Consider the following 27,887-nt stretch of genomic DNA (forward strand, 5'->3'; position numbering starts at 1 on the left):
GTAAGCTTTATAAGGTGACAGTAGCTCTCACATCCGTGGCTGAATGATCTTTGATGTTGAGTGACTTTTCCTGCATGTAACAGGGGTATTCCCAGAGGATGGCAGGCAAATCAAACGCTCCTCTGAATTCAGCTGAGCATCAATCATCCTCATGAGGGAGTAAAAAAAAGAATATAACAATAGGTACCGGGAAAAATGATATGGTGGTCTGAGCTAGTAGTTCCCAGGATGCAGGAAGAGTTTTGGGGGCCCTAGAAAATCCACTGCATAAAGAAAACCCGCCGCAATCTCCACCAGCATCTTATAGTTACCACCTCATTCTTGTCCTTTAAAATACAGTGTGCTTCTACTCTCTGGCTTAGACTGCATCCTCTCATGTAAATTCCATCTGTTCTTGCTTGAGGGAGGGCAGACACAACCTTGACTTTATCCTCTTGATGAGAGTGATGTTTCATGGTGTTGGGAGGATTTTCATTGGGTCAATTGCCTGATTGAGACATAGCCTTAGTGAGGTGACAAATAGCAGGCATTAATGTCTCTTTTTTAATGGTATGATGAATGGTCTAAGAGAAGGGTCAGCAAACTGTAGCCAGCCGCCTGTTTTTGTAAATAAATGATTGGACCACAGCCAGACCGGTTCGTTCATGAATTTTCTCTGGCTCCTTTTGCGTCGAGTAGTTGTGACAGAGACCTAATGGCCCACAAAGCCAAAGATACTCCCTGGCCCCGGCCACCCCTGATCTAAGACCGTTCCCACAGTCCTCTGATGATAAGAATCACCTGCATCATTTGTTCAAAAGACAATTTCTGGGTCCAGCTTGGAACCCCTGAGTCAGAATCTCCAGGGAAGGGGCTTTGGGAAGGTAGAGTGAACAAGCTTCCCGGGTGATTCTTATCCCCAGGGAACTACTGGTCTCAGGTGTGCCTGCCTACCAGGTAAGGAGGAGGTTTTCAAAGAGGCAGTGGGGGTGGGGGTTGGGCGGAGTTTGCCTTGGAGAGTACAGGCCTCACGGTTTCACTGCTGGGACTGCATCCCAGCTCCGCTTCTCCCCGAGCTTCGCCACCTCGGGTAAGTTCCTTTTAACACTGTTTCCTCCGCTGAGAAGTGAGGGTCATGGTGCCCGGTTGGCAGTGTGTGTATATACGCTGAGAGCCTAATCCAAGGCTCGGTAGTGGTCACCCTCACTAAGAGGAGCAGCGCCATGTAAACACAGAAGACCCCGCTGTGGAAACATCTCATAAATAAGACAGGCCCAGCGGGGCTTTTCAGTAGTCCACGGTGTACAACTGTTTTCCTCAGAAGGAAAAACTCCCTTAAAGGGATCTCCCATTACGTTCAGGACAGTATACGGCCCTTTAGAAACTCAATTCTCCACAGAATGCTGAGTATTGCAAGAGGTTATCATTGGCTGTTTTAGGATATAGCTGAGTTTGCAAAGGAATATTTAATGTCATGATTGAAAACTCTGGTACTTAGCACGAGACAGACATATATATATATTCTGTTTCTGAGGTTAATGTTTTTAAAAACTCTTTGCCTGACGAGATCAAGCAATTTCAGCCATTCGTGTAGCTGTTGAAAGGCAGTTTTTAGATAAATTGCGCATAAATCCTTGCAAGATACAGGACCCAATAATACTTCAGGTTACCAGGGAGTTTCATATTTTACGAAAAGGGGGAAAAAGTCAATCTTGAATCTTTTAGTCCGATGACCAAAGAATTGCTCCATTGATTTTGTTCAGCTCCTCAGGTGGGTGTGCAGTTGATCCTGATTGGATCTTATTTAAAGTTTACTTTTTCTGGGAAGTATTAATTCGAATGTAGTATGGGTAATACTGGATTACTAGAGCCTCTTTAAAGCCACTTTACACAGCTTGTGTAAACATCCTAGGGTAGTTTCCTCTTAACATTTTCACAAATATAGAACTTGAGTTTGCTGTATGTTTTCCTCTTTTTAACAGAAGAGGGAGGTAAAGGCTTGGCTAAACAATGTACCTAAAACCCAGGCTAGAGAGAAATGGATTCATATTCTTAGAGGAACAGGTAAACAAGAACAGCATGAATTCTGCCAGGTATGATTTAGGTTTGTGAAGGAAGGAAAAAAAGCACACTTGGCAAATGAGTGTGGTTTGCTGATTTCTTTATTTTTAAACTTAGTTTTAAACGAAAGTACCAGTGAGACCCGAGAAAAACGAATCTGCAGAGGGCAGGGGGAGGGGTAGTCTTCATTTTTATTACATGCAGTGTTGGAATCGTGCTGTGCCCTGAAACACAGCTGGATGAACAGGGTAGTTCAGGGTCTGCCTGGATTAACTCCTTAAGCAAATTTCTAGGCTGCCAGGCCGGCTGGTTGAGCTCCAGGCTGGTGGCTAGTGGTGCCGTGTTACTCCTTTCCGCTCACCTCAAGGCGAAAACCCGGAAGTGCCGACCACCAGTAGCTGCATGTACGCCTTGTGGAATGTCCAATGCTGAGAGATTCTCTTAGGCTCATGCCTCCTGTGCAGATGCTCCCCACACACACTCCCCCGCCCAGCTCCCAGAGTTCCCATGGCTCACACCTGGTGCCAGCCAGCAGCCGCGGACCTGCCTGTAGGTCCTCGTGAAGGCCTGCTGCTCGTCCTGAAAACCTGCTGCTACTCGAGAATCCAGAGGGGCTGCTCCTCATGGGGCGCCGTCTTGGCTAGCGGCTGCCTATATCTTCTGTGGGCTTTGCCTCCGTAGTTTCCAAGGGGGCAAATGGGGGCTGCCGGGCCTTATTTGACGGGAGACATGAATATCTGGGCTAGGTTCACTTCAGAGATTCATTGTTTTCCTGATAGGTATGAGTGATAATTTTTGTTTGTTTTGTATGTGGGTGGGGTCATGGAAATACTTGGGGATGGTAATCAAACTCAGCTGAACTGAGTTTGCTGTCACTTAGCAGTGTGATCTTGGACAGGTCTTTTAACCTTTCTGGTCTCCATCTGTAGAATGGGAATTACAATACTAGTCTCATTTGCCTCTGAGATTGTCATGAAGAGACAGTGAACTACATATACGAAAGTGCTTTCAGAATGGCAATGTACTCTGTATGCAGTGTGTGTGGCAGATAGCATCCCAGTTTGAATTTCAGTGAGATTCAGAACTGTGATTAACAAGGCAAGCAGAGCCAGGATGGGGTGAGGCAAGCAGGGTGGGTAGGGCGCTAAGTGAAGGAGGCACTCCCTCACGGGGGTGTTTACATGCGGCTCTGAACCAGCAAGACGCTGAGAGTCAGTGTCTCCCTCAATTTTGCACTGTAGTCACCCTGCTTGCCTCACCCAAACCCCTGTCCTGAGTGAAAGTAAAATACATGCCCATGAAAATTATACATGTGATATACACTTTTGTTGTGACAAGGTCCACCAGTACCTAATCAACCTTGACAGATGTTACCGCTGGGACAATTTCTGGGGTGTCTTTCCTGGCGTTTTTCATACATGTACAACCTTAAACTAGCTTTTGTTCTCACCTCATGGGCAGCACAGAAACATGGGGAAGAAACACCAATCTGATCTCAAAACCTCATGCGTGTTCTAGATCTTTGTCCTGGGTGTATTTGTAGACTCTGTGGAGGGGTCACACAGCACATGACACGGCCAAACATGTTGAACCTACGTCACCCAGCTTTCTCTCCCGTACACCAAGTCTTCAGTAGCTGCTCCAGGACCTCCACCTCCCCCGTCTTTAAAAACTCCAGGTACTTCTTTTCTTCCATCTCCTGGTTGGCTGGCTGGCTGGCTGCCTGCCTCTCTCATCCACTACTTCCTCTTTCATCTCTTCTCATGAAGACTAATCTGGCCATTTGAGGACTCTTTATCTCTCTTACTGTCTCCCAGATCAGTTCCATAAAGGATCTGGGTGGTAAAAAAAGACTCCCCTTCAGGCATGGGTATGAGGGAGAAAGGTTGTCAGTAGCTCCATAGGTTTTGTTCCTGACATGTAATATCCATATGTACCTCTTCCCGGCCCCTCCTCCACACTTTTGAAATGCGATCACGCTGTCCCTAATGTCTTCTAACTCAGCGGTCCCCCACCTGTTCGGCAGCAGGGACCGGTTTCCTGGAAGACAATGGTTCCACGGGGGAGGGGGCGGGGGGCTCAGGCAGTCGTGCAAGCGATGGGGAGCGGCAGATGAAGCTTCGCTGGCCTGCCCGCTGCTCACCCCGCCTCCTAACAGGCTGTGGAGCGCTGTTCTAACTGGCATTGTGTCACTTAACGATGCATCGCAGAGCTCTCCAGTGGTACTTCCAAGCTGATGTCATCGTTTTTAACAGCTGCCTGTATTCTACCCTGTCAGTGTGTCATAATTTAACCCCTTCTGTACTAGGAGATGTGTGTTTCTCCTTTTTCACTCTTGCAAATAATCCTCCTACACTTTTCACTTCCTTGTGTGCTTAGAAGTTTAATTTGCTGGGTCAAACAGGATGATGTGCATTTTGATAGCACATTATGGGAAGGTTGATTGTGAGCACGGCATGGGCTCTGTCCCTGGTATTTTTCTTCCTGTCCAACCTCCGCTAGATTCACCTTCACATACAGTTTTCATTCACAGCTTGAGGGCTGTAAGTAACAACTGTCAGAGTTGTTTTTCTAAAATACCCTCGGTAAGCTATCGTGTATGGCACCAGTGTGACTGCTTTGGGAATGGTAGCTCCCAGGAGGAATGAGATGTTTCCCCTACTCCATATGGACCATCCTGCAGTTTGGCCTGCGGAGGCCTCGGGGTGCTTGAAGGCGCAGGAGAGGGAGCTGTGTGGACCCATCGCCGCCCAGTGGCCGCTGAGAGGACGACGGCCTTGTTCGCAGGCTCAGGCACCAAATCCCTGGGAACTCCTAGGAATGCTTGAGGGGCACTTTACTGGAGGCTGAAGTCCTGCGTGAACAGCAGGGAGGTGGGAGCTAGTGACATCTGGGCTACTGTTACAGTGACTCCATGTGCAGCCATAGGCTGGCGCCTGGGGCAACTCAGGTGACTGTGGCTTTGGAGTGAATTTGCGTTTTATGGCTCACATGGTATCTACAGATATTAGAAGGAGACAGCAGCAATATGCCAGGAGCAAGTCGTTTCTGGGCAGTGCTTATCTGCCTTCAGGGACCTCTGCCATAACTCTGTGGTCCATAAGTTGGGAACCACTGAGGTGGGATATTGGAAAGCTGAGTGCAAATGAAATCATTAACTCAATGTCAAGGGGAGCGTGCTCTTGAAAGGAATCCTGGGGTGAGTTCTCACCATACGGAAGGAACACCCGGTTGTTCCCATTCAGGATCCTAAAATGACTCCCTAATGTAACAAATCAACTTCTCTGGGCAGCTTGTTACCCCTTCATAACGAGTCCCCACCCTATAATGAGCCCTGTTTCCTGTGGCTCTGATCAGGGCAGGTGCTGTCACTGCTATCGGCAAACAGAAGGCTTCTTTTTGCTTCTAAGTCATTGCTTCTGCTTTTTGTACCTCCGTGAAACGCCACCTCCGTCCCTTTGGTAATCTAAAGCCTACCATCTTTGCTGCCCTTCTTAACGCCCACTGCTCCAAGTCCTCTCAGCAACTTGGGCTTTTAGTGACTTTGGATTTTGTGAACTCCTGAAGCTTTTACACTTGGTGTCAGACATTTGCTGTGGTCTCTGTTTCGGGTCTGTCACTTGTCTTCTCGGCTAGACTGTGACTTCTGACATCAGTGATGCTTCATGTTTTCATAGCTCCTTGAAGGGAGTTGCTGGACACAAAATAGTGTAATATTTCAGTGACTTGCTGCATGATAAAAAAATGAAAGCCTTTTTGTAAATGGAGATGTTCGTATATTAGATCTGCTTTATGTAGACATTTTAAAAATCTTTCATTCATTCAGTCACGCATACACACGCACACACGCACGTACACTCCTCATACAGGGCTGGTCACAGGTGTAGGCGCATAGCCTTCCGCTTAGAACAGAAATGTGTTCCTGCGAAAAGCATGCCCACCAATGTGGACAATCAAGCCGATGGTTCATAAAAACGGAGCCAATCTGCTTGGATCGAGACTGGGCATCCAGACCCCGTGGATCACGTGTCCACTTTCCCAGGCCTGGCGTGCTGCTCGGAAAACACTTGTTGGGTGAGTCGTGGTCATATATCTATTGGATTCAGCTCTGCTTCCTCTTGCTCTGCTTTGTGTTGACTTTATGTGAACAGTGGATTGCTGGCCTCTGGGTTAAGGGGAGTTATTTAATGCACACAGGCCAATGAACAACCACTAACTGTTGCGAGTTCAGGGGATCTAATATCTTGGGAGGATTTATACCAATTACTTAACTGCCTGAATACCAACCTTCCTATTAGTTTTATGATAAGATGCGCTTAGGTCTCAGGTTTATCCCGAGAAGACAGCCTTATCCAAATCATCTATATTTTAGCAGGCAGTACCAAACTTCAGGCCTCAGAAACACATTTTAAATAATTCTTGCCATGCCATGTATTTTAAGTATCATTAAAAAGCCGCTTTCTTACTTTTAAAAATATGTGTGCAGTAGATTTTGTGAAGCCTATAATAAGCCTATGAAAAATTGATTATTTTCCCACAGGTATAGGTTCAGATTTTTATTCTGCTTGCCAAATGAAAAATCTAGTATGCGTGGGTCCTTTATCTTATTTATACCCTCTGAATAGAATCACCATGTTCCCAAACAAAGAGAAATGGGTTACTCGGATTGAGTAGCCTAATCCCTTCCTGTGGTGGGCAAAGGAGTTTGTGCAGCTCTAAACTAGGAAGCATGGATTTCCCTTTCAAATGCCTCATTTTCTTATTCTTTGCCTTTCAGTCAGCTCCATGTAAACTGGGTCAGAATATAGCATGGGTGCTGAGGTGAGTTTCGGCTGCTGGTGGAATGTGCATGTGATGGAAATAGGTCGCTTTAGGACCCAAGGATGATGCAGAGAGAGGTTTACAGTCAAAGATGATAATCGTTCTGTCCTTTAGTTAGCATTCCTGGTTTCTTTTCTTTTTTTTAACTGAACAGTATGTGCCAGTGGCCCCCACGTACTTTCGTCTCAGTTCTCTGGCCCTCATTGCTACAAGTTGGTTATGGCGTTGGCTGCTTTCCCAGCATTCATTCTCTCCCTGATCATGAACCATGGCTCAGCACCCTGGTTGAGGGATAGGGAGGGATGGGGTATCATCATGCTCCCCTGTGCCTAAGTCTCTTCTGAATTACTCCCTCTCCACCCTTCCATCTGAGAGTCCTGGATACTTGTTAAGCCCCCAGAACAGACGAGGTGGGGGAATTGGGCACCTTGTGCAGGTGACAGTGGCATAGATATAGCGCCTCGCCCATAACTAAGGTGGGACTAGAAACAGCCTTCTGAGCTGGGGCGGCGGGTGAGCACACAGCTCTCACTCCACAAACAAGGATGAAATAGGCAGCGCACAGAGGCTCAAGAGACCGCTGTGATGAGTAACTCTGAGTACAGGGGGCCACGGCGGTGCTCTGTGAGCTTGGACACTTACACTGGGGCTACATTGTGGACAATCTCAAGGACCATGGTGGTGAGTGTGAACCGATTCGGCCTTGAGGGGCCAGGAGGGCTTTTCAGCTGGAGACTTTTGAGAGTGTGATTGGGCCCGCGGCTTTTGAAATTGTCTTAAAGAGAATTGAGAAGTTGTCCTGTTTAGTGGTTTTAAAACTTTGCTTTGATGATCTCCCCGAGGGGCTGTTCTGGTGGGAGGATCTGGGGAAAGAAGCCGAGAGGCTGGAACCTTGGGCTCCTTTTCCCACTGATTCAGCAGTTCCACTTCTGTTTTACTTCTTGAGCTGCCAGGTAAGAGTCCCTTCATCCATCCTTTCCTCTGTCCTTTCCTCCTTTCCTCCCTTCCTGTGGTTAAATACATAAGTTGGAAACTTTTGTTAACTGTTTTTAAGTGTACAGCTCAGTAGTGTTAAGTATACTCAGTGTTAAATAGATCTCCAGACTTTTTCCTCTTGCAAACTGCAACTCTAGTCTCTTTCAATAACAATTCCCCCTTTTCACCTCCCTCCAGCCCTTGGTAACCACCATCCTACATTGTTTCTATGAATTTGACTAGCCAAGTAAGATTTCTTTTCAAAAAGCAATCAAGCAGCTGAGAAGGTTTGATAGCCTCCTGATGTATCCATCATTCCTCACTGTCTGCACCCGCCCCCCAGACAGTGAGGAAACTGAAATCCCAGAGGTCCTGGGAGGCCCAGGTGGCCACACAATGCAGATGTTATTCACACGGATACTTAAGCCGGATTGCCAGGTTCACATTTTGGCTCTGATGCTCTGTATGTGACACTGGGCAAGTGATGTAACGCAGTGCCCCAGTTTGCTCATCGGTTAAAGGGACGTGATGGTAACAGAATCTGCTTTATAGCCTTGTTGTGAAGATTAAGTGAGGTAATCTACACAAAGCACTGGGAATAGGGCCTGACACTTATGTCTGCTCTGATTGTTAAGTGACTTCCTAGCATGACACAGTTCCTTGTAAGGAGAGCTGTGGCTTTGGGCCTACAACCAGCTCCCGTGGTGCATGTCTCTTGAGTTTCCACTTAAGACTGAATAGATCGATAGCTTTGACTGGCAAGGTTTCCTCCTGCACATCCCTATCTTTCATCTAGGGCATGCCATTGATCTTGAAGGATGCTCCATCAATATCTTAATCCTCAGGGGGAAAGTCATGCAGTTCACATCACACAGCACAAGAAGGCCGGTCATGCGATGGCATTAATTCAACAAATATTTATGGAATGCTTTGATGTAAGGACACCTGGGGTAGATGCTGGGGACACTGAGCAAACCAGCCCCAAATCCCTGCTCTCGAGGAGCTTGTGTTGTCTTGGGGCAAACCTTTGTAATGCAGCCCTTTTAATCAATGAAATGTTTTTCCTGAACTCATCTAGCTAAGGAAGATGAAAAGTTTGCTTAAAAATATTCAGGTTTGGAAAGGAACGCTCTAGACCTGTTGCTGATGGTGCTTTCGAAAACTGGTTCGTAAAAATAGACACTAAACATGGCGTAGAAATACTGGTGATTTCAGATTTGAGGCGATTTTTCGGATACAAAGTTTGCAAGTCGGTTTATCTCCAGTGCTTATTCTGGGGTTGCGTGTGCAGTACAGTCCCTCATACTTAGAACTCGGTAAGGACAGCATAAGACTCACTTTACCTGTGCTTCAATCAGATGTCAGGAGGAATGTGGGATTCCTCCTGCCTACGCCTCTCCTGGGCTTCCTCCTTTCCTCCTCAATGTGGGCAGATGACATTCAGACTCAGAGGAAGCAGAAGCAGGGGTAGTGCGGTTGGGACTGATCTTCCAGAGGGAAGAAAATAGGAATTGCCATTACTGGCTGGGGCTTTCCAGCTACAAGAAAAGATCTGCGGTACAGATATCATGCTGCTTGCTACCTCCTTGGCTATTTGGGTCATAGCCGGTGCTGTAAAGCACAGCTCTTCTTTCCTGGGGTCCTACAAGTACTTCATTGGTAGGTACTTCCCAACACAGCATTTCCAGGGTGCCACTGCTAGTCAGTCAAGGTTGCTGGGTGATAGGCATCCCATGTACTGTTAGAAACTGCTGGGACCTGTGTGGCGGCCTTAAAGCTAACGGACACAGTCACCCGCAGCCGTGGCCCATTGTTCATTGCCCGCTATCCCCACTTGTTTCCCGTTAAGAGACTGCTATTTTGTTCAGCTAGGGTGGAGAACCCTTGATCTTAGGGAGCAGGGGGGCCCCTCTTTTAACCCTAAGGGATGAAGCGTGGAGGTCTGGGCCAGTTGTAATAAACCCATTCCCAAACCCAAACCCAAACCCATCCTCCTTTACAACTCTAAGTGTCAATGTGACACTGGCCAACGAGTCTGGTGGTTTCTAGGAAATATTTTAAAAAATTTCCCATGTAGGACTTCCCTGATGGCGCAGTGGTTAAGTATCTGCCTGCCAACGCAGGGGACACAGGTTCGAGCCCTGGTCTGGGAAGATCCCACATGCCGCGGAGCAACTGGGCCCGTGAGCCACAACGACTGAGCCTGCGCGTCTGGAGCCTGTGCTCCGCAACAAGAGAGGCCGCGATAGTGAGAGGCCCGCGCACCGCAACGAAGAGTGGCCCCCGCTCGCCGCAACTAGAGAAAGCCCTCGCACAGAAACGAAGACCCAACGCAGCCGAAAATAAATTAAGTAATTATTTTTTTTTAAAAAAAGAGAGCTTTAAAACCAAAGGTCAGGGGAATGACTGCTAATGAGTTTGGGGCTTCTTTTTGGGAGGATGAAAATGTTCTAAAATTGATCGTGGTGATGAATGTACCAAAAGAATTTAATTGTACACTTTAATGGGTGAATCGTATGGTATGTGGATTGTCTCTCAATAAAGCTGTTATTTAAAAAAAAAAAAAAAGATCTGCAGGTAGCTAGACTTAAATTATAAAAACAAATATTAAGCCTGCCAAAAAAAATACATAGGGGATAAAAATACTTGTTATATTTATGCAATTTTAAAATAGCTAAATGCCGTGTTACTGCACAAAATTTCACTGGTTAGGAAAAACAACAAATTGGAAACAGTGTCTGCCTTCAGGAGTAACTGGATGGGACAGAAGAGACTTATTTTTTTCCCTGTATACTTTTATAACTTCTGATTTGATACATGTATTAAAAAAATAAGTGTACATATAATTAGTAACAACAGTGTCATACCTCTCCTTAGTACAAGTATAAACTCCCAGGTTGCATATTTTGTTCTGAAAAGAATAAAGAATGAAATATATATGTTTTTAAAAATCAGTCAAAGGAAGTAAAAAACTGAAAGATTCTTACATTTGTCTCATCTCACACTAAAAAGCATTTAGTCATTTCTCTGTTATTAGGCATTATAATCAGGCAGAATTCTTTCTTACCCAACAGTCTGACACATCTTTAAACAATGACACAGTTGACCATTCCCTCCTCCTTGAAAACTTCCTTTCCTTCATTTCTAGTACATCGCATTCTCCTGGTCTTCCTCCTCCCTCAATAACCTCTTATTAATCTCCTTTGCTGAATTCCTCTTCATTTCCCAAGAAGGTGTCCAGAAGGTTAAGTTCCATGAAGGTGGGAATCTTTGTCAGCTTTGTTCACTACTGTATTCCCAAAGGCTAAAAAAAGTACCCAGAACCATACTCAATAAATAACTGTTGAATGAATACATGAGTGAATCAGCACCTCCAGGCTCACATTTTGAAAAGCCATAGAAGTAAACTATATTCCACATAACCTTTATGCTTAATCTACTTTATTACATTATATTTCTCTGAACATTGATAATCAATACACTGTTTATTATTTGATTAGCCAAAATACTTCATTCCCTGCTCTTTCTCCATCAATGTGTTTTACACAGTATGTGCAAAACGCACATTTAACAGCTCTTACACTACTTCTAAAAGCATAAACGTAGCATAGAAAAAGAGCAGCTGTTGCTATGGGAATTTTCACTTTTGTTTCTAGTATTAATGTTGAATTAACACAATGACATACTTTAGTAATTTTTAAAAAGGGGGGACACCCCACTAGACTTAACTAAGATATCACAGTAAAGACAACACCCGGAAAGTGCCCGAGGCCCGCGCGCGCCCGAGTCGCACTCCCCGGAGGCTTCGGGACGCCGACCGGGCGCGGTCGCGCGGGGGCGGGGCTCGCGCTGACGTCGGCCCGGGGCGGGGCTGGAGAATCTCGCAGGGGGTGGCGCGCGGTGACGTGGGGCGTCCCGGCCGAGCTGTGGCTGTGGTGTTGTCGGCGGCGGCGACGGCGACGGCGCCCGGGCAGCAGCGGTAGCGGCAGCCCTGAGCAGGGTGAGAGGGCCGCGGTGGCGGCAGCTCGGGGTCGGGCGGCGCCTGGAGCTTCCCGCCCGTCGCTGGCGCTAGGCCCCTCGGCTCTCCTCCGCTCGCTCCTCCTCACGGCCCTGGCTGGGTCCCGGCAGCGCGCCCCCGGGCAGGGCGGAGCCGTAGGTGAGGCTGGCGGGCGTGGGGCTGGGGGCTGGCGGGCGGGGGCTCTGTGCTGCGGGCCGGCGCGGGCGCACACGGCAGGCGCCGGGCGGGCGGCGTCTGTCTCCTCCCGCTTGCCGTAGGAGGCGATGCGGCGCAAACAGTGGGCCGCCGCCTCCGCCGCTGCTTCAGGGGGCCAGTCACGCAGAGCCCGGGGCGGGCCGCCCCTAGGAACCTGGCGCCCGCGGACAGGTGGGCTTCCCGCCCGGAGGCCCTCGGGCTGCCCGCATGGCCCGGGAGACCCCGCCAGCGGCCTGTCCGCGGTTCGCCTCGGCGGCCGTGGAGGGAGGGCGGCGCGGACGGCCGTCCCCGTCCTCGCGGGCGGCGCCACCATGGAAGTCCTTTACAGGTCTTTTAAAAGCATTCTGTCTTCTCTATCTGGTCATATTTTTTTTTCTTTTCTTCCTGCCTTCCTCAGAAAATCTCTACCTACCTAGCTTTAGAGCAGGAAATTATCCGATTGAATTCTAGCTGTTTCTTTAACAAGAAATTCTTTGTAATGGTATAAACAGAAGAATCTTTGTTTGAACGAATAAAAATGACTCATTTATGTTTATTCTGCATCTGTTATTAGTCAGGTTTATGGCTTTTATTTCTTAAAATCGTTCTAGAAATATTTATTATGATTTTGCTCCTTATATGTTTATCTGCATTATTTTGTTATTTGCATGGAAGTTTCTGGACTGTTTCCAAACAAATTCCTTCGAAGGGATTGTTTCTGGCACACTGTTACTTCTGATGCCCTTACATTTGTCAAAAAGAAAATGAGGGTTTTTTGGACCTAAACTGAGAATTATTATAGTGGAGGGAAGATGAGAGATGTATTTCTTTAACTGCCATTTATGTCTGATCCTGCGAGAGTACAGAATTTTTGATGGGTGTGTCTTCAATTTTGTGGACCCAGGCGTTGCCCACTGCCCAGCTCCTCTGACTATACCTGACCCAGATGCTCAGTTTCTGTGTTTTCTGTATTGATCGTAGGTGGAGGAGTTACTGATGGCCATGGAGAAGGTAAAACAGGAGCTGGAGTCCATGAAGGCGAAGCTGTCCTGCACTCAGCAGTCACTGGCAGAGAAGGAAACTCATGTGACCAACCTTCGGGCCGAGAGAAGAAAACACTTAGAGGAAGTTCTGGAGATGAAGTAAGTTTTATAATATTGTTCTTCAGGCATATGCTTAGTTGAAATACTTGTCCTCATCGCTTTCATCTTCTGGCCCCGTTTGTCACGCCTGACACACTTAGCCTAATTTTAATGCTCACTTGTGTTTCTCACTCCTTAGAACAAATTTGGGACAAATCCTCGTCAACTAGAAACTTTTTTTGCCTCCCTGTCATTGAATTCTGCAGTCCTCTAGAGTGTATGTATCCGTATGCAATTGTGTCTCTGAAATTCCTAAAACCTTCTGGAAAGTTCTGGCAAGTTGTTGAGCTTTCTGAGGAAGATAACCATTGCTCCTGAGGTCATACGATGGCTAGGCAATTTTTAAAAACATTTTTTATTATAAACATTTCCAAAGGTACACAAAACTAGAGAATAGTATAGTGAACCTCCTTATACCCATCCCCCATATTTCACCATTAACATTTGCCACACTCTCCAGTCAGTTTTGACAAAATTGTCACTTTTAGCAGAACCATTCTTTACATCATTTTCGTACTTTCCAGGCATCTTGCAGCTTCCTTGAGATAGTCTGTTGTGAAGGCTGTATATATCTGCTGTGCAGAATACAGCTGCTGCTTTTTCTCCTCTGTGACTTTGAAAAGTTCTGGTTTCTTTCTCTTCAGAACAAGTATGTCTCTTTTTTAAGTCCCTTAGTACTTTCTCCATCACTCCAATCCCCACCCCTGTGTAATTGTCCTGCTCTCATTTTACTGAAACCAAGTCTATGCTGGGACCCCTCAGTTACCTTCATCACCTCAGCAGTTACCTGTGTTCTTGTCGTCGTCTCTTCTGACTCAGAGGAGATACTGTCTCTCCTTCACCAAGCTCGCTTCTTATTTCTATCACAGATTTAAGCTCTGGTTCCCTCCTCTGCAATCTGTCTCCATTAATTTTCTTTCACATAATCTTTGCTAACTTTCTGTTAGTTCCTTCTTCTCTGCAATAAATACGCACTCTCTCTGACCTAAAGTAAACAGTCTTTCTGAGCCCAGCCAGTGCTTGAAGCTAACATCCCCTCTTCTTTTCTGCTACTTTGAACTATCAATACATGTTGAATATGAGAATTACAAAGTAGCAGAGGATCTTGCCATGACACCTCAGCATGAATTTTCATGGGGCATGATTGTTTTGATATCATGACGGCAGCCCAGGAGTTGAGGAAACAAATATCGGGGTGTCCCCTGTGCTTATGGATTATTAGGACACAGTGGGAGGTTAAGAGAGCCTGATCTTTCAGAAAAGAATTGCAGGTGATGTGCTCTCGGAAGTGACAGATACTGGAGCCAGAAATAGGTTGATACGCAGGGAGAACGGGGGGAATTTAGGGTTCTGAGTATCGTGATGAGAAAGTTTGCTTCTTACGAGCAGGTTAGTAGAAGCAGTTGAAGACAAGGTTTTATCCCTGATGATAAGAACATAGAGGAAGGATGGGTATAATATTCGGGAATACACGGTATCAATGTGATACTCCTAAGCACAAACAGGCCCTGCTAAAGCAACGGTATAGGAGTATTGTTTCCTTTTCTCTGTGTACCAATATCTTGACTTGACTTGTCACATCTTTCCCACTCAGTTCAAGTGTCTATAGCAAAACAGTGGTGGATTTGTAAAGGAATTTTCCTTTATTGTTAGGACTTTGAAAAGATATGAAAGAATTTTTTTAAAGAATGCTTGACTTTAAACCATTAAAAGGGAATTGCGTGTGATTTTTTTTTTTTTTTATTATTGTTATTATTTTTGGAACCACAGTACTAAACTTTCTTATGGACTTCCCTTGCCAACCCAGGTTAGAGATTACATTTCAGAAAAATACTGTGATTTGCAAAACTGTTTTTGGTAAGATCAAACACTCACACACTAAGGCATGGGATGAGTAATTAAAGTATTCAGAGAATTTATAAGTGGTATAGAAATTTGATGAATAAACATTAAATAAAAGTTCTAGAAATAAGGTGTTAAAACCTGGCTCTGACAGGTGACCTGTCTCTTAAATCACCTTCCTCATTTGCTCAGGAGATACTACTACAGCATCATGCTGTTCTTAGATTTTCTACAAGTTTTTTGTCATGCAGATTTACTGACTTAAAGTTTTTAAAGTAGTCTTTGCTTTAATTTGCACTTAAATTTCTCCTTGTTGTTGTCTCTCATTTTCATATCTTAATAAAATGGTTGTTTAATACCTTTCTTTTAACAAATTAAGCACTTCAGGCCTAATCGTCTATCCAAACATGCTGTTGAGAGTGGTGGCTAATCCCAAACTCCTAATGTATCCCTCCTCCACACTCTTTTCTCCTTTGGTAACCATAAGTTTGTTTTCTATGTCTGTGGGTCTATTTCTGTTTTGTATATAAGTTCATTTGTATCTTTTTTTTTTTTTTTTTAGGTTCCACATATAAGCGATATCATGATACTTGTCTTTCTCTGTCTGGATTACTTCACTTAGTATGATAATCTCTAGGTCCATGTATGTTGCTGCAAATGGCATTATTTCATTCCTTTTTATGGCTGAATAATATTCCATTGTGTGTGTGTGTGTGTGTGTGTGTGTGTGTATGTGTGTGTATACATATATATGTATAAATATATAAAACACATCTTCTTTATCCATTCATCTATTGATGGACATTTAGGTTACTTCCATGTCTTGGCTATTGTAATAGAGCTGCAGTGAACACTGGGTTGCATGTATCTTTTTGAATTATGTTTTTTTCTGGATATATGCCCAGGAGTGGGATTGCTGGATCATATGGTAACTCTATTTTTAGTTTCTTCAGGAACCTCCATACTGTTCTCCATAGTGGGTGCACCAATTTACATTCCCACCATCAGTGTAAGAAGGTTCCCTTTTCTCCATGCCCTCTCCAGCATTTATTGTTTGTAGATTTTTTTGATGATGGCCATTCTTACTGATGTGAGGTGATATCTCATTGTTGTTTTGATTTGCATTTCTCTAATAATTAGCAGTGTTGAGCATCTTTTCATGTGCCTTTTGGCCATCTATACGTCTTCTTTGGAGAAATGTCTATTTAGATCTTCTGCCCATTTTTTGATTGGGTGGTTTGTTTTTTGATATTGAGCTGTATGAGCTGCTTGTATATTTTGGAGATTAATCCTTTGTCAGTTGCTTCATTTGCAAATATTTTCTCCCATTCTGAGGGTTGTCTTTTCATCTTGTTTATGGTTTCCTTTGCTGTGCAAAAGCTTTGAAGTTTCATTAGGTCCCATTTGTTTATTTTTGTTTTTATTTCCATTTCTCTAGGAGGTGGGTGAAAAAGGATCTTTCTGTGGTTTATGTCATAGAGTGTTCTGCCTCTGTTTTCCTCTAAGAGTTTTATAGTGTCTTGCCTTACATTTAGGTCTTTAGTCCATTTTGAGTTTATTTTTGTGTATGGTATTAGGGAGTGTTCTAATTTCATTCTTTTACATGTACCTGCCCAGTTTCCCCAGCAGCACTTATTGAAGAGGCTGTCTTTTCTCCAGTGTATATTCTTGCCTCCTTTATCAAAGATAAGGTGACCATATGTGCGTGGGTTTATCTCTGGGCTTTCTATCCTGTTCCACTGATCTATATTTCTGTTTTTGTGCCAGTACCATACTGTCTTGATTACTGTAGCTTTGTAGTATTGTCTGAAGTCAGGGAGCCTGATTCCTCCAACTCCATTTTTCTTTCTCAAGATTGCTTTGGCTATTCAGGGTCTTTTGTGTTTCCATGCAAATTGTGAAATTTTTTGTTTTAGTTCTGTGAAAAATGCCATTGGTAGTTTGATAGGGATTGCACTGAATCTGTAGATTGCTTTGGGTAGTATAGTCATTTTCACAATGTTGATTGTAGATTTGTCCATTTCTTCCAGGTTGTCCATTTTATTGGCGTATGGTTGCTTGTAGTAATCTCTCATGATCCTTTGTATTTCTGCAGTGTCAGTTGTTACTTCTTTTTCATTTCTAATTCTATTGATCTGAGTCTTCTCCCTTTTATTCTTGATGAGTCCGGCTAATGGTTTATCAATTTTGTTTATCTTCTCAATGAACCAGCTTTTAGTTTTATTGATCTTTGGTATCGTTTCCTTCATTTCTTTTTCATTTATTTCTGATCTGATCTTGATGATTTCTTTCCTTCTGCTAACTTTGGGGTTTTTTTGTTCTTCTTTCTTTCTTTTTTTTTTTTTAAACATCTTTATTGAAGTATAATTGCTTTACAATGGTGTGTTAGTTTCTGCTTTATAACAAAGTGAATCAGTTATACATATGTTCCCATATCTCTTCCCTCTTGCATCTCCCTCCCTCCCACCCTCCCTATCCCACCCCTCTATGTGGTCACAAAGCACCGAGCTGATCTCCCTGTGCTATGCGGCTGCTTCCCACTAGCTATCTATTTTACATTTGGTAGTGTATATATGTCCATGCCACTCTCTCACCCTGTCACATCTTACCCTTCCCCCTTCCCATATCCTCAAGTCCATTCTCTAGTAGCTCTGTGTCTTTATTCCCATCTTGCCACTAGGTTCTTCATGACCTTTTTTTTTTTCCCTTAGATTCCATATATATGTGTTAGCATACTGTATTTGTTTTTCTCTTTCTGACTGACTTCACTCTGTATGACAGACTCTAACTCCATCCACCTCATTACAAATACCTCCATTTCATTTCTTTTTATGGCTGAGTAATATTCCATTGTATATATGTGCCACATATTCTTTATCCATTCATCCGATGATGGACACTTAGGTTGCTTCCATGTCCTGGCTATTGTAAATAGAGCTGCAATGAACATTTTGGTACATGACTCTTTTTGAATTATGGTTTCCTCAGGGTATATGCCCAGTAGTGGGATTGCTGGGTCGTATGGTAGTTCTATTTTTAGTTTTTTAAGGAACCTCCATACTGTTCTCCATAGTGGCTGTATTAATTTACATTCCCACCAACAGTGCAAGAGTGTTCCCTTTTCTCCACACGCTCTCCAGCATTTATTATTTCTAGATTTTTTGATGATGGCCATTCGGACCAGTGTGAGATGATATCTCATTGTAGTTTTGATTTGCATTTCTCTAATGATTAATGATGTTGAGCATTCTTTCATGTGTCTGTTGGCAATCTGTATATCTTCTTTGGAGAAATGTCTATTTAGGTCTTCTGCCCATTTTTGGATTGGGTTGTTTGTTTTTTTGATATTGAGCTGCATGAGCTGCTTGTAAATTCTGGAGTTTAATCCTTTGTCAGTTGCTTCATTTGCAAATATTTTCTCCCATTCTGAGGGTTGTCTTCTCATCTTGTTTATGGTTTCCTTTGCTGTGCAAAAGCTTTGAAGTTTCATTAGGTCCCATTTGTTTATTTGTGTTTTTATTTCCATTTCTCTAGGAGGTGGGTCAAAAAGGATCTTGCTGTGATTTATGTCATAGAGTGTTCTGCCTCTGTTTTCCTCTAAGAGTTTGATAGTGTCTGGCCTTACACTTAGGTCTTTAATCCATTTTGAGTTTATTTTTGTGTATGGTGTTAGGGGAGTGTTCTAATTTCATACTTTTACATGTACCTGTCCAATTTTCCCAGCACCACTTATTGAAGAGGCTGTCTTTTCTCCACTGTATATGCTTGCCTCCTTTATCAAAGATAAGGTGACCATATGTGCGTGGGTTTATCTCTGGGCTTTCTATCCTGTTCCATTGATCTATATTTCTGTTCTTGTGCCAGTACCATACTGTCTTGAGTACTGTAGCTTTGTAGTATTGTCTGAAGTCAGGGAGCCTGATTCCTCCAGCTCCATTTTTCGTTCTCAAGATTGCTTTGGCTATTCGGGGTCTTTTGTGTTTCCATACAAATTGTGAAATTTTTTGTTCTAGTTCTGTGAAAAATGCCAGTGGTAGTTTGATAGGGATTGCAGTGAATCTGTAGATTGCTTTGGGTAGTAGAGTCATTTTCACAATGTTGATTCTTCCAATCCAAGAACATGGTGTATCTCTCCATCTATTTGTATCATCTTTAATTTCTTTCATCAGTGTCCTATAATTTTCTGCATACAGGTCTTTTGTCTCCTTAGGTAGGTTTGTTCCTAGATATTTTATTCTTTTTGTTGCAATGGTAAACGGGAGTGTTTTCTTAATTTCACTTTCAGATTTTTCATCATTAGTATATAGGAATGCAAGAGATTTCTGTGCATTAATTTTGTATCCTGCTACTTTCCCAAATTCATTGATTAGCTCTAGTAGTTTTTTGGTAGCATCTTTAGGATTCTCTATGTATAGTATCATGTCATCTGCAAACAGTGACAGCTTTACTTCTTCATTTCTGATTTGGATTCCGTTTATTTCTTTTTCTTCTCTGATTGCTGTGGCTAACACTTCCGAAACTATGTTGAATAATAGTGGTGAGAGTGGGCAACCTTGTCTTGTTCCTGATCTTAGTGGAAATCGTTTGTTTTTCACCATTGAGAATGATGTTGGCTGTGGGTTTGTCATATATGGCCTTTATTATGTTGAGGAAAGTTCCCTCTATGCCTACTTTCTGCGGGGCTTTTATCATAAATGGGTGTTGAATTTTGTGGAAAGCTTTCTCTGCATCTGATGAGATGATCATATGGTTTTTCTCCTTCAGTTTGTTAATATGGTGTATCACGTTGATTGATTTGCGTATATTGAAGAATCCTTGCATTCCTGGAATAAACCCCACTTGATCATGGTGTATAATCCTTTTAATGTGCTGTTGGATTCTGTTTGCTAGTATTTTGTTGAGGATTTTTGCATCTATGTTCATCAGTGATATTGACCTGTAGTTTTCTTTCTTTGTGACATCTTTGTCTGGTTTTGGTATCAGGGTGATGGTGGCCTCGTAGAATGAGTTGGGGAGTGTTCCTCCCTCTGCAATATTTTGAAGAGTTTGAGAAGGATAGATGTTAGCTCTTCTCTAAATGTTTGATAGAATTCGCCTGTGAAGCCATCTGGTCCTGGGCTTTTGTTTGTTGGAAGATTTTTAATCACAGTTTCAATTTCAGTGCTTGTGATTGGTCTGTTCATATTTTCTATTTCTTCCTGGTTCAGTCTCGGTAGGTTGTGCATTTCTAAGAATCTGTCCATTTCTTCCAGGTTGTCCATTTTATTGGCATAGAGTTGCTTGTAGTAATCTCTCATGATCGTTTGTATTTCTGCAGTGTCAGTGGTTACTTCTCCTTTTTCATTTCTAATTCTGTTGATTTGAGTCTTCTCCCTTTTATTCTTGATGAGTCCGGCTAATGGTTTATCAATTTTGTTTATCTTCTCAACGAACCAGCTTTTAGTTTTATTGATCTTTGCTATCGTTTCCTTCATTTCTTTTTCATTTATTTCTGATCTGATCTTGATGATTTCTTTCCTTCTGCTAACTTTGGGGTTTTTTTGTTCTTCTTTCTCTAATTGCTTTAGGTGTAAGGTTAGGTTGTTTATTTGAGATGTTTCTTGTTTCTTGAGGTAGGATTGTATTGCTATAAACTTCCCTCTTAGAACTGCTTTTGCTGCATCCCATAGGTTTTGGGTCGTCGTGTTTTCATTGTCATTTGTTTCTAGGTATTTTTTGATTTCCTCTTTGATTTCTTCAGTAATCTCTTGTTTATTAACTAGTGTATTGTTTAGCCTCCATGTGTTTGTATTGTTTACAAATTTTTTCCTGTAATTGATATCTAGTCTCATAGCATTGTGGTCAGAAAAGATACTTGATACAATTTCAATTTTCTTAAATTTGTCAAGGCTTGCTTTGTGACCCAAGATATGATCTATCCTGGAGAATGTTCCTTGAGCACCTGAGAAGAAAGTATATTCTGTTGTTTTTGGATGGAATGTCCTATAAATATCAATTAAGTCCATCTTGTTTAATGTATCATTTAAAGCTTGTGTTTCCTTATTTATTTTCATTTTGGATGATCTGTCCATTGGTGAAAGTGGGATGTTAAAAGTCCCCTACTATGATTGTGTTACCGTCGATTTCCCGTTTTACGGCTGTTAGCCTTTGCCTTCTGTATTGAGGTGCTCCTATGTTGGGTGCATAAATATTTACAATTGTTATATTCTTCTTGGATTGATCCCTTGATCATTATGTAGTGTCCTTCCTTGTCTCTTGTAACATTCTTTATTGTAAAGTCTGTTTTGTCTGATAAGAGAATTGCTACTCCAGCTTTCTTTTGATTTCCATTTGCATAAAATATCTTTTTCCATCCCCTCACTTTCAGTCTGTATGTGTTTCTAGGTCTAAAGTGGGTCTCTTGTAGACAGCATATATACAGGTCTTGTTTTTGTATCAATTCAGCAGTCTATGTCTTTTGGTTGGAGCATTTAATCCATTTACATTTAAGGTAATTATCGATATGTGTGTTCCTATTACCATTTTCTTAATTGTTTTGGGTTTGTTATTGTAGGTCTTTTCCTTCTCTTGTGTTTCCTGCCTAGAGAAGTTCCTTGAGCATTTGTTGTAAAGCTGGTTTGGCGGTGCTGAATTGTCTTAGCTTTTGCTTGTCTGTAAAGGTTTTAATTTCTCCATGAAATCTGAATGAGATCCTTGCTGGGTAGAGTAATCTTGGTTGTAGGTTTTTCCCTTTCATCACTTTAAATATGTCCTGCCACCCTCTTCTGGCTTGCAGAGTTTCTGCTGAAAGATCAGCTGTTAACCTTATGGGGATTCCCTTGTATGTTATTTGTTGCTTTTCCCTTGCTGCTTTTAATATTTTTCCCACATTAGGGAAGTTTTCAACTATAATCTCTTCAAATATTTTCTCAGTCCCTTTCTTTTTCTCTTCTTCTTCTGAGACCCCTATAATTCGAATGTTGGTGCGTTTAATGTTGTCCCAGAGGTCTCTCAGACTGTCCTTAATTCTTTTCATTCTTTTTTCTTTTTTCTTCTCTGCAGTAGTTATTTCCACTATTTTATCTTCCAGGTCACTTATCCATTCTCCTTCCTTAGTTATTCTGCTATTGATTTCTTCTAGAGAATTTTAAATTTCATTTATTGTGTTGTTCATCCTTGTTGTTCATCCTTGTTGTTTATTCTTTAGTTCTTCTAGGTCCTTGTTAAACGTTTCTTGTATTTTCTCTATTCTACTTCCAAGATTTTGGATCATCTTTGCTGTCATTACTCTGAATTTTTGTTCATGTAGACTGCCTATTTCCTCTTCATTTGTTTGGTCTGGTGGGTTCTTACTTTGCTCCTTCATCTGCTGTGTGTTTCTCTGTCTTCTCATTTTGCTTAACTTACTGTGTTTGGGGTCTCCTTTTTGCAGGCTGCAGGTTCGTAGTTCCTGTTGTTTTTGGTGTCTGTTCCCAGTGGCTAAGGTTGGTTCAGTGGGTTGTGTAGGCTTCCTGGTGGAGGGGACTGGTACCTGTGTTCTGGTGGATGAGGCTGGATCTTGTCTTTCTGGTGGGCAGGTCCACATCTGGTGGTGTGTTTTGGGGTGTCTGTGACCTTATTATGATTTTCGGCAGCCTCTCTGCTAATGGGTGGAGTTGTGTTCCTCTCTTGCTAGTTGTTTGGCATAGTATGCCCAGCACTGTAGCTTGCTGGTTGTTGAGTGGAGCTGGGTCTTAGTGTTGAGATGGAGATCTCTGGGAGAGCTTTTGCCGTTTGATATTACGTGGAGCTGGGAGGTCTCTGGTGGACCCATGTCCTGAACTCGGCTCTCCCACCTCAGAGACTCAGGCCTGACACCTGGCCAGAGCACCAAGACCCTGTCAGCCGCATGGCTCAGAAGAAAAGGGAGAAAAAAAAGAAATAAAATAAAGTTATTAAAATAAGAAATAAAAAATAATTATTGAAAATAAAAAAATTAAAAAGTAATAAAAAAAGAAAAAAAAAGAAGAGAGCAACCAAACCAAAAAACAAATCCACCAATGATAACAAACGCTAAAAACTATACTAAGAAAAGAAACAAAAAACGGACAGACAGAACCCTAGCACAATTGGTAAAAGCAAAGCTATACAGGCAAAATCACACGAAGTCCACTGCCTCAATTTGGGGATGATTCGTTGTCTATTTAGGTATTCCACAGATGCAGGGTACATCAAGTTGATTGTGGAGATTCAATCCGCTGCTCCTAAGGCTTCTGGTAGAGATTTCCCTTTCCTTCCTTGTTCACACAGCTCCCGGGGTTCAGCTTTGGATTTGGCCCCTCCTCTCCATGTAGGTTGCCTAGGGCGTTTGTTCCTGCCCAGACAGGACAGGGTTAACGTAGCAGCTGATTCCGGGGCTCTGGCTCACTCAGGCCTGGGGGGAGGGAGGAGTACAGAATGCGTGGTGAGCCTGTGGTGGCGGAGGCTGGCGTAACGTTGCACCAGCCTGAGGCGCGCCGTGTGTCCTCCCGGGGAAGTTGTCCCTGCATCACGGGACCCTGGCAGTCGGGGGCTGCACATGCTTCCGGGAGGGGAGGTGTGGATAGTGACCTGTGCTTGCACACAGGCTTCTTGGTGGCTGCACCTGCAGCCTTAGCGTCTCATGCCAGTCTCTGGTGTCCGTGCTGATAGCCTCGGCTCGCGCCCGTCTCTGGAGCTCATTTAGGAGGTGCTCTGAATCCCCTCTCCTTACGCGCCCGAAACAATGGTCTCTTGCCTCTTCGGCAGCTCCAGACTTTTCCCGGACACCCTCCCGGCTAGCTGTGGCACACTAGCCCCCTTCAGGCTGTGTTCACACAGCCAACCCCAGTACTCTCCCTGGGGTCTGACCTCCGAAGCCCGAGCCTCAGCTCCCAGCCCCTGCCTGCCCCGGCGGGTGAGCAGACAAGCCTCTTGGGCTGGTGAGTGCTGGTCGGCACCGATCCTCTGTGAGGGAATCTCTCTGCTTTGCCCTCCGCACCCCCGTTGCTGCGCTCTCCTCCGTGGCTCTGAAGCTTCCCCCTGCCACGCCCTGTCTCCGCCAGTGAAGGGGCTTCCTAGTGCGTGGAAACCTTTCTTCCTTTACAGCTCCCTCCCACTGTTGCGGTCCCATCCCTATTCTTTTGTCTCTGTTTTTTCTTTTTTCTTTTGCCCTACCCAGGTACGTGGGGAGTTTCTTGCCTTTTGGGAGGTCTGAGGTCCTCTGCTAGTGTTCAGTAGGTGTTCTGTAGGAGTTGTTCCACACGTAGATGTATTTATGATGTATTTGTGGGGAGGAAGGTGATCTCCATGTGTTACTCTTTCACCATCTTGAAGGTCTCCCCACTTTTCAGTTTTTTTTGTCATATGTATTACTGTTATGGCCATCTTTATTAATACATTTTCACATTTCTGATTATTTTCCTATGATAGGTTGTTAAAAAATTGAATCTATTCATCAGAGGGGATCAAAGGAATTATAGGAGAGGTTTTCCCGTATACATTTATGTATTCTTAAAATGTTTAACACTTATATTTATTACTTTGTAATGAGAAAATGTTACAAAAATGACCCTACAAATTACTATATTATCCACCTTATATTTGGAGAGAAAAGCAACATTGCTAGAAGATAGTTTCTGCTTCCTAAGGATGATACAATTGTGCTTATAAAATAAAAGAGATGAATATACTTATTGACACACTGTCTTCTAGAAGGATTGGACCACTTTAGGTGATCAGGCATGTACGAATGCATGTATCACCTTACCTGTTCATATAATGTTTAAAAATCTTTTGCCTGAAAAAAAACTTTTACCTCTTTCATAGGTTAAAAAGTTTTGTCTTACCTTGCTTTCATTTGCAATTCTTTGTTTACATTTTCATGTGTTTATTGTGAATTTGCATATTGTCTGTGATTGGTATATTCCTATTTGTTAATTTCTCTTGGGGACAGTAAGGTCTTAGTATTTCATTGACTTGTATGGGCTTTTTCAATAGTGAGGATAAAGTACTTTCACAGTTGTGAATAATTTTTAGTTTTTGTCATTTGCTCATTAGTTTTTGACTTTTGATGTTTATAATTCTAGATTTCTAAGCAGTAAAATGTACTATACTTTTCTTATATTTGCGATTTGTAATTTTTTTGTAATTTCTTACATTTCGTTTTTTGTTTAGAAAGTCCTTCCCTATCTGAATATCATTAAATATGTTATATTTATTCTTTTTATTTTCTAATTAATTTGCATTTTATACCTAGTTCTTTAATCTTCCTGGAACTTATTTTTAATTTTGTGTGGGGAGAACGTATTTATTTTGATGTTTTCCTAATAATTGAAAAGCTTTCTAAATACTGTGATCAGTCTCTTTTCTTTTGGTTTGTGGCATTTCCTTTTTCTTTCTTAAGTGCTTAATTATTGTGAGATTTGTTCCATTGATCTCTTTGTTGATATTCTTTTTCCAGGACTACATTGATTTGATTATAACAGGCTTTCAATTTGTATTAATGGCCGATTGGGCGTTGAAAAAAATGTCCTTCAAATATATATGTACACACACACACAAACACACACATATACATATATATATATATGCTATTCTTAACTCTTTATTCTTATGTGCTGCCAGACATTCTTACCCCACTCTTATATGCTGGCTGCCTCAGGTGTCAGCTTAAATGGTACTTCTTCAAAGAGACCTTCCCTAACCATCCTGCCTAAAGTAGGGCAGTCTGTGCCAGTATCAGCACAAATAAATCAGTCAGCCTTTCAGAAGTCATTTCCTTTCACACCAAGTCTTCCAGATGCAGTTCTCATGTTCCTCATTATTGGGTGAGCTGTTAAAATGAAGACAACTATTGATCCACCATCAGCTCCTATTTAATTGCTTAAAATTTCCAGCAATTAAATAGGAGCAAATTCTGTCATTTAAGAGAAGTGACTTACTATTGAAGAGTATAAATTCTAAAGTTGTAGTTAAAAAACTTACACAGTACATTTTTTTTTAATACAGTACATTTTTGATTATGTCCTAGATGAAAAAGACAGCCAGTGTCTGGGACAAAAGATCAGCAAGGCTCTGTAAAACCTTTGTCCCATTTTAAAATGAAATATTAGGACATCTGTGCCATAGAGATTCAAGCTAGTGTCCCTGAGAATTTTCAGCTGCACCAGAGTGGTGATTGCTCAACAGACTAAACTGGAGAGTGTGGGATAATTATCACAAGAGGACCACACACAATGATGACATGGAAAGTGATTAATTACAAACAATCAATAGCATAAGAAAAGGATATTAAAAGAAAGTTTTTAGAGGTACTGATTTCAATGAGAAAAGGCTGGTGAGATATTTTGGTTCTTTATTAATTGGTTTTCTTCATGCAGGGCTTTCAAAAAGAAAACAAGTAATTTGAGCACACTAACCAACTTTATTTTTCATGAAAAAAGAAAGCCCTTTGTGATTTTAATGCTGCTTAACTCTTTTCTTCACCGTTCATGGGGTTATAATCTTAAGCAAACAAACAAAAATTTGCTATTATAAGGCTGTGGTGCTTCAATGGCAGTAATGGCACTGACCCTAGTACAATTTTCAGTAGATAAACAGAGCTAATTGATTTATAACCATTATTCTAATTAAATAATCATAAATAATAAGCTTCATGTTAGGGATTATGTTATCAAGTGTGTTGTTTTGTCCTTATTTCTCAAATGTTTTACTTTGGTGAAGAATTACAAGCTGTAAATGGTACAGATGAACCGGTTTTCAGGGCAGAAGTAGACACGGATGTAGAGAACAAACGTATGGGCACCAAGGGGGGAAAGTGGTGGGGAGGGTGGGTGGTGGTGGGATGAACTGGGAGATTGGGATTGACATGTATACACTAATATGTATAAAATAGATAACTAATAAGAACCTGCTGTATAAAAAAATAAAATAAACTTCAAAAATTCAAAAAAAGAAAAAAAATAGAATTACAAGCTGTAATCCAAATGAATTGAAGGGACTATTGAGATGATCCAGTCATTGCTTTTTGAAAAACACTTTAAGCTGCAGACCCCTTTTTTCAAATGAATATTATTCAGATATGAAAATAAAACTTATTATTAATTAATTAATTTATTTATTTTTTGGCTGTGTTGGGTCTTCGTTGCTGCGCACAGGCTTTCTCTAGTTGCGGTGAGCGGTGTGGGGTGCAGGCTTCTCATTGCGGTGGCCTCTCTTGTTGTGGAGCCGGGATCTAGAGCGCAGGCTCAGTAGTTGTGGTGCACGGGCTTAGTTGCTCTGCGGCATGTGGGATCTTCCCGGACCAGGGCTCGAACCCGTGTCCCCTGCATTGGCAGATGGATTCCCAACCACGGTGCCACCAGGCAAGTGCTTAAAACTTATTTTAAGAAGTAAAATGAAAAAGAAGGCAAAGCTGTTCTGATTGAGACAGGACTGGGGAGCCCAGATGCCCCAGTGTGGCCCTGCCAGGCATTCCCTGAAGATGTTCTTTAGAACCCCTAGGGCTTCCCAGGGCTGGGTTCAGTAAGCCACTAACCAAACCTTTTGATTTTACAAACAGGAGCAACAACAATAACTGCCATTTATTGATAATTTACAGTGTGATAGGTGTTCTGTCTTACTGCTAATTATTATAATAACCCTGTAGATTAAGTTTCATAATGTTCATAGTATAGATTAATAAATTAAGGCTCAGAGTATTTAGTTAACTTCACTGAAGTCATCCTGATGGAACCAGGAATTGAACCCAGAGCCAGATCTTTCTTGGTCTGTGTTCTCCCCTTAGAGAAAGGGTCCTTATCAACTTCTTTCAGTTTCTGTGACACAGTTTTCCTGATTTCTACCGACTTCTCTGACTGCTCCTCTTGTCTCCTTTGCCCGCCTCTTACCCTCTGCCT

The 27,887-nt window shown here is 42.6% G+C and overlaps 1 protein-coding gene across 1 annotated transcript in view; it reads left to right on the forward strand.

The window, feature by feature from the left end:
- LOC137759783 (ELKS/Rab6-interacting/CAST family member 1-like) overlaps window positions 1-27,887 on the forward strand; it is a 901,087-nt gene that overhangs the window by 35,905 nt on the left and 837,295 nt on the right. Inside the window, 1 exon segment of the mRNA XM_068536391.1 lies at window positions 13,010-13,170. Within this exon segment, the coding sequence (XP_068392492.1) occupies window positions 13,010-13,170 (161 nt within the window).

The sequence above is a fragment of the Eschrichtius robustus genome, chromosome 2, assembly GCF_028021215.1.
Source record: "Eschrichtius robustus isolate mEscRob2 chromosome 2, mEscRob2.pri, whole genome shotgun sequence".
NCBI classification, from domain to species: domain Eukaryota; kingdom Metazoa; phylum Chordata; class Mammalia; order Artiodactyla; family Eschrichtiidae; genus Eschrichtius; species Eschrichtius robustus.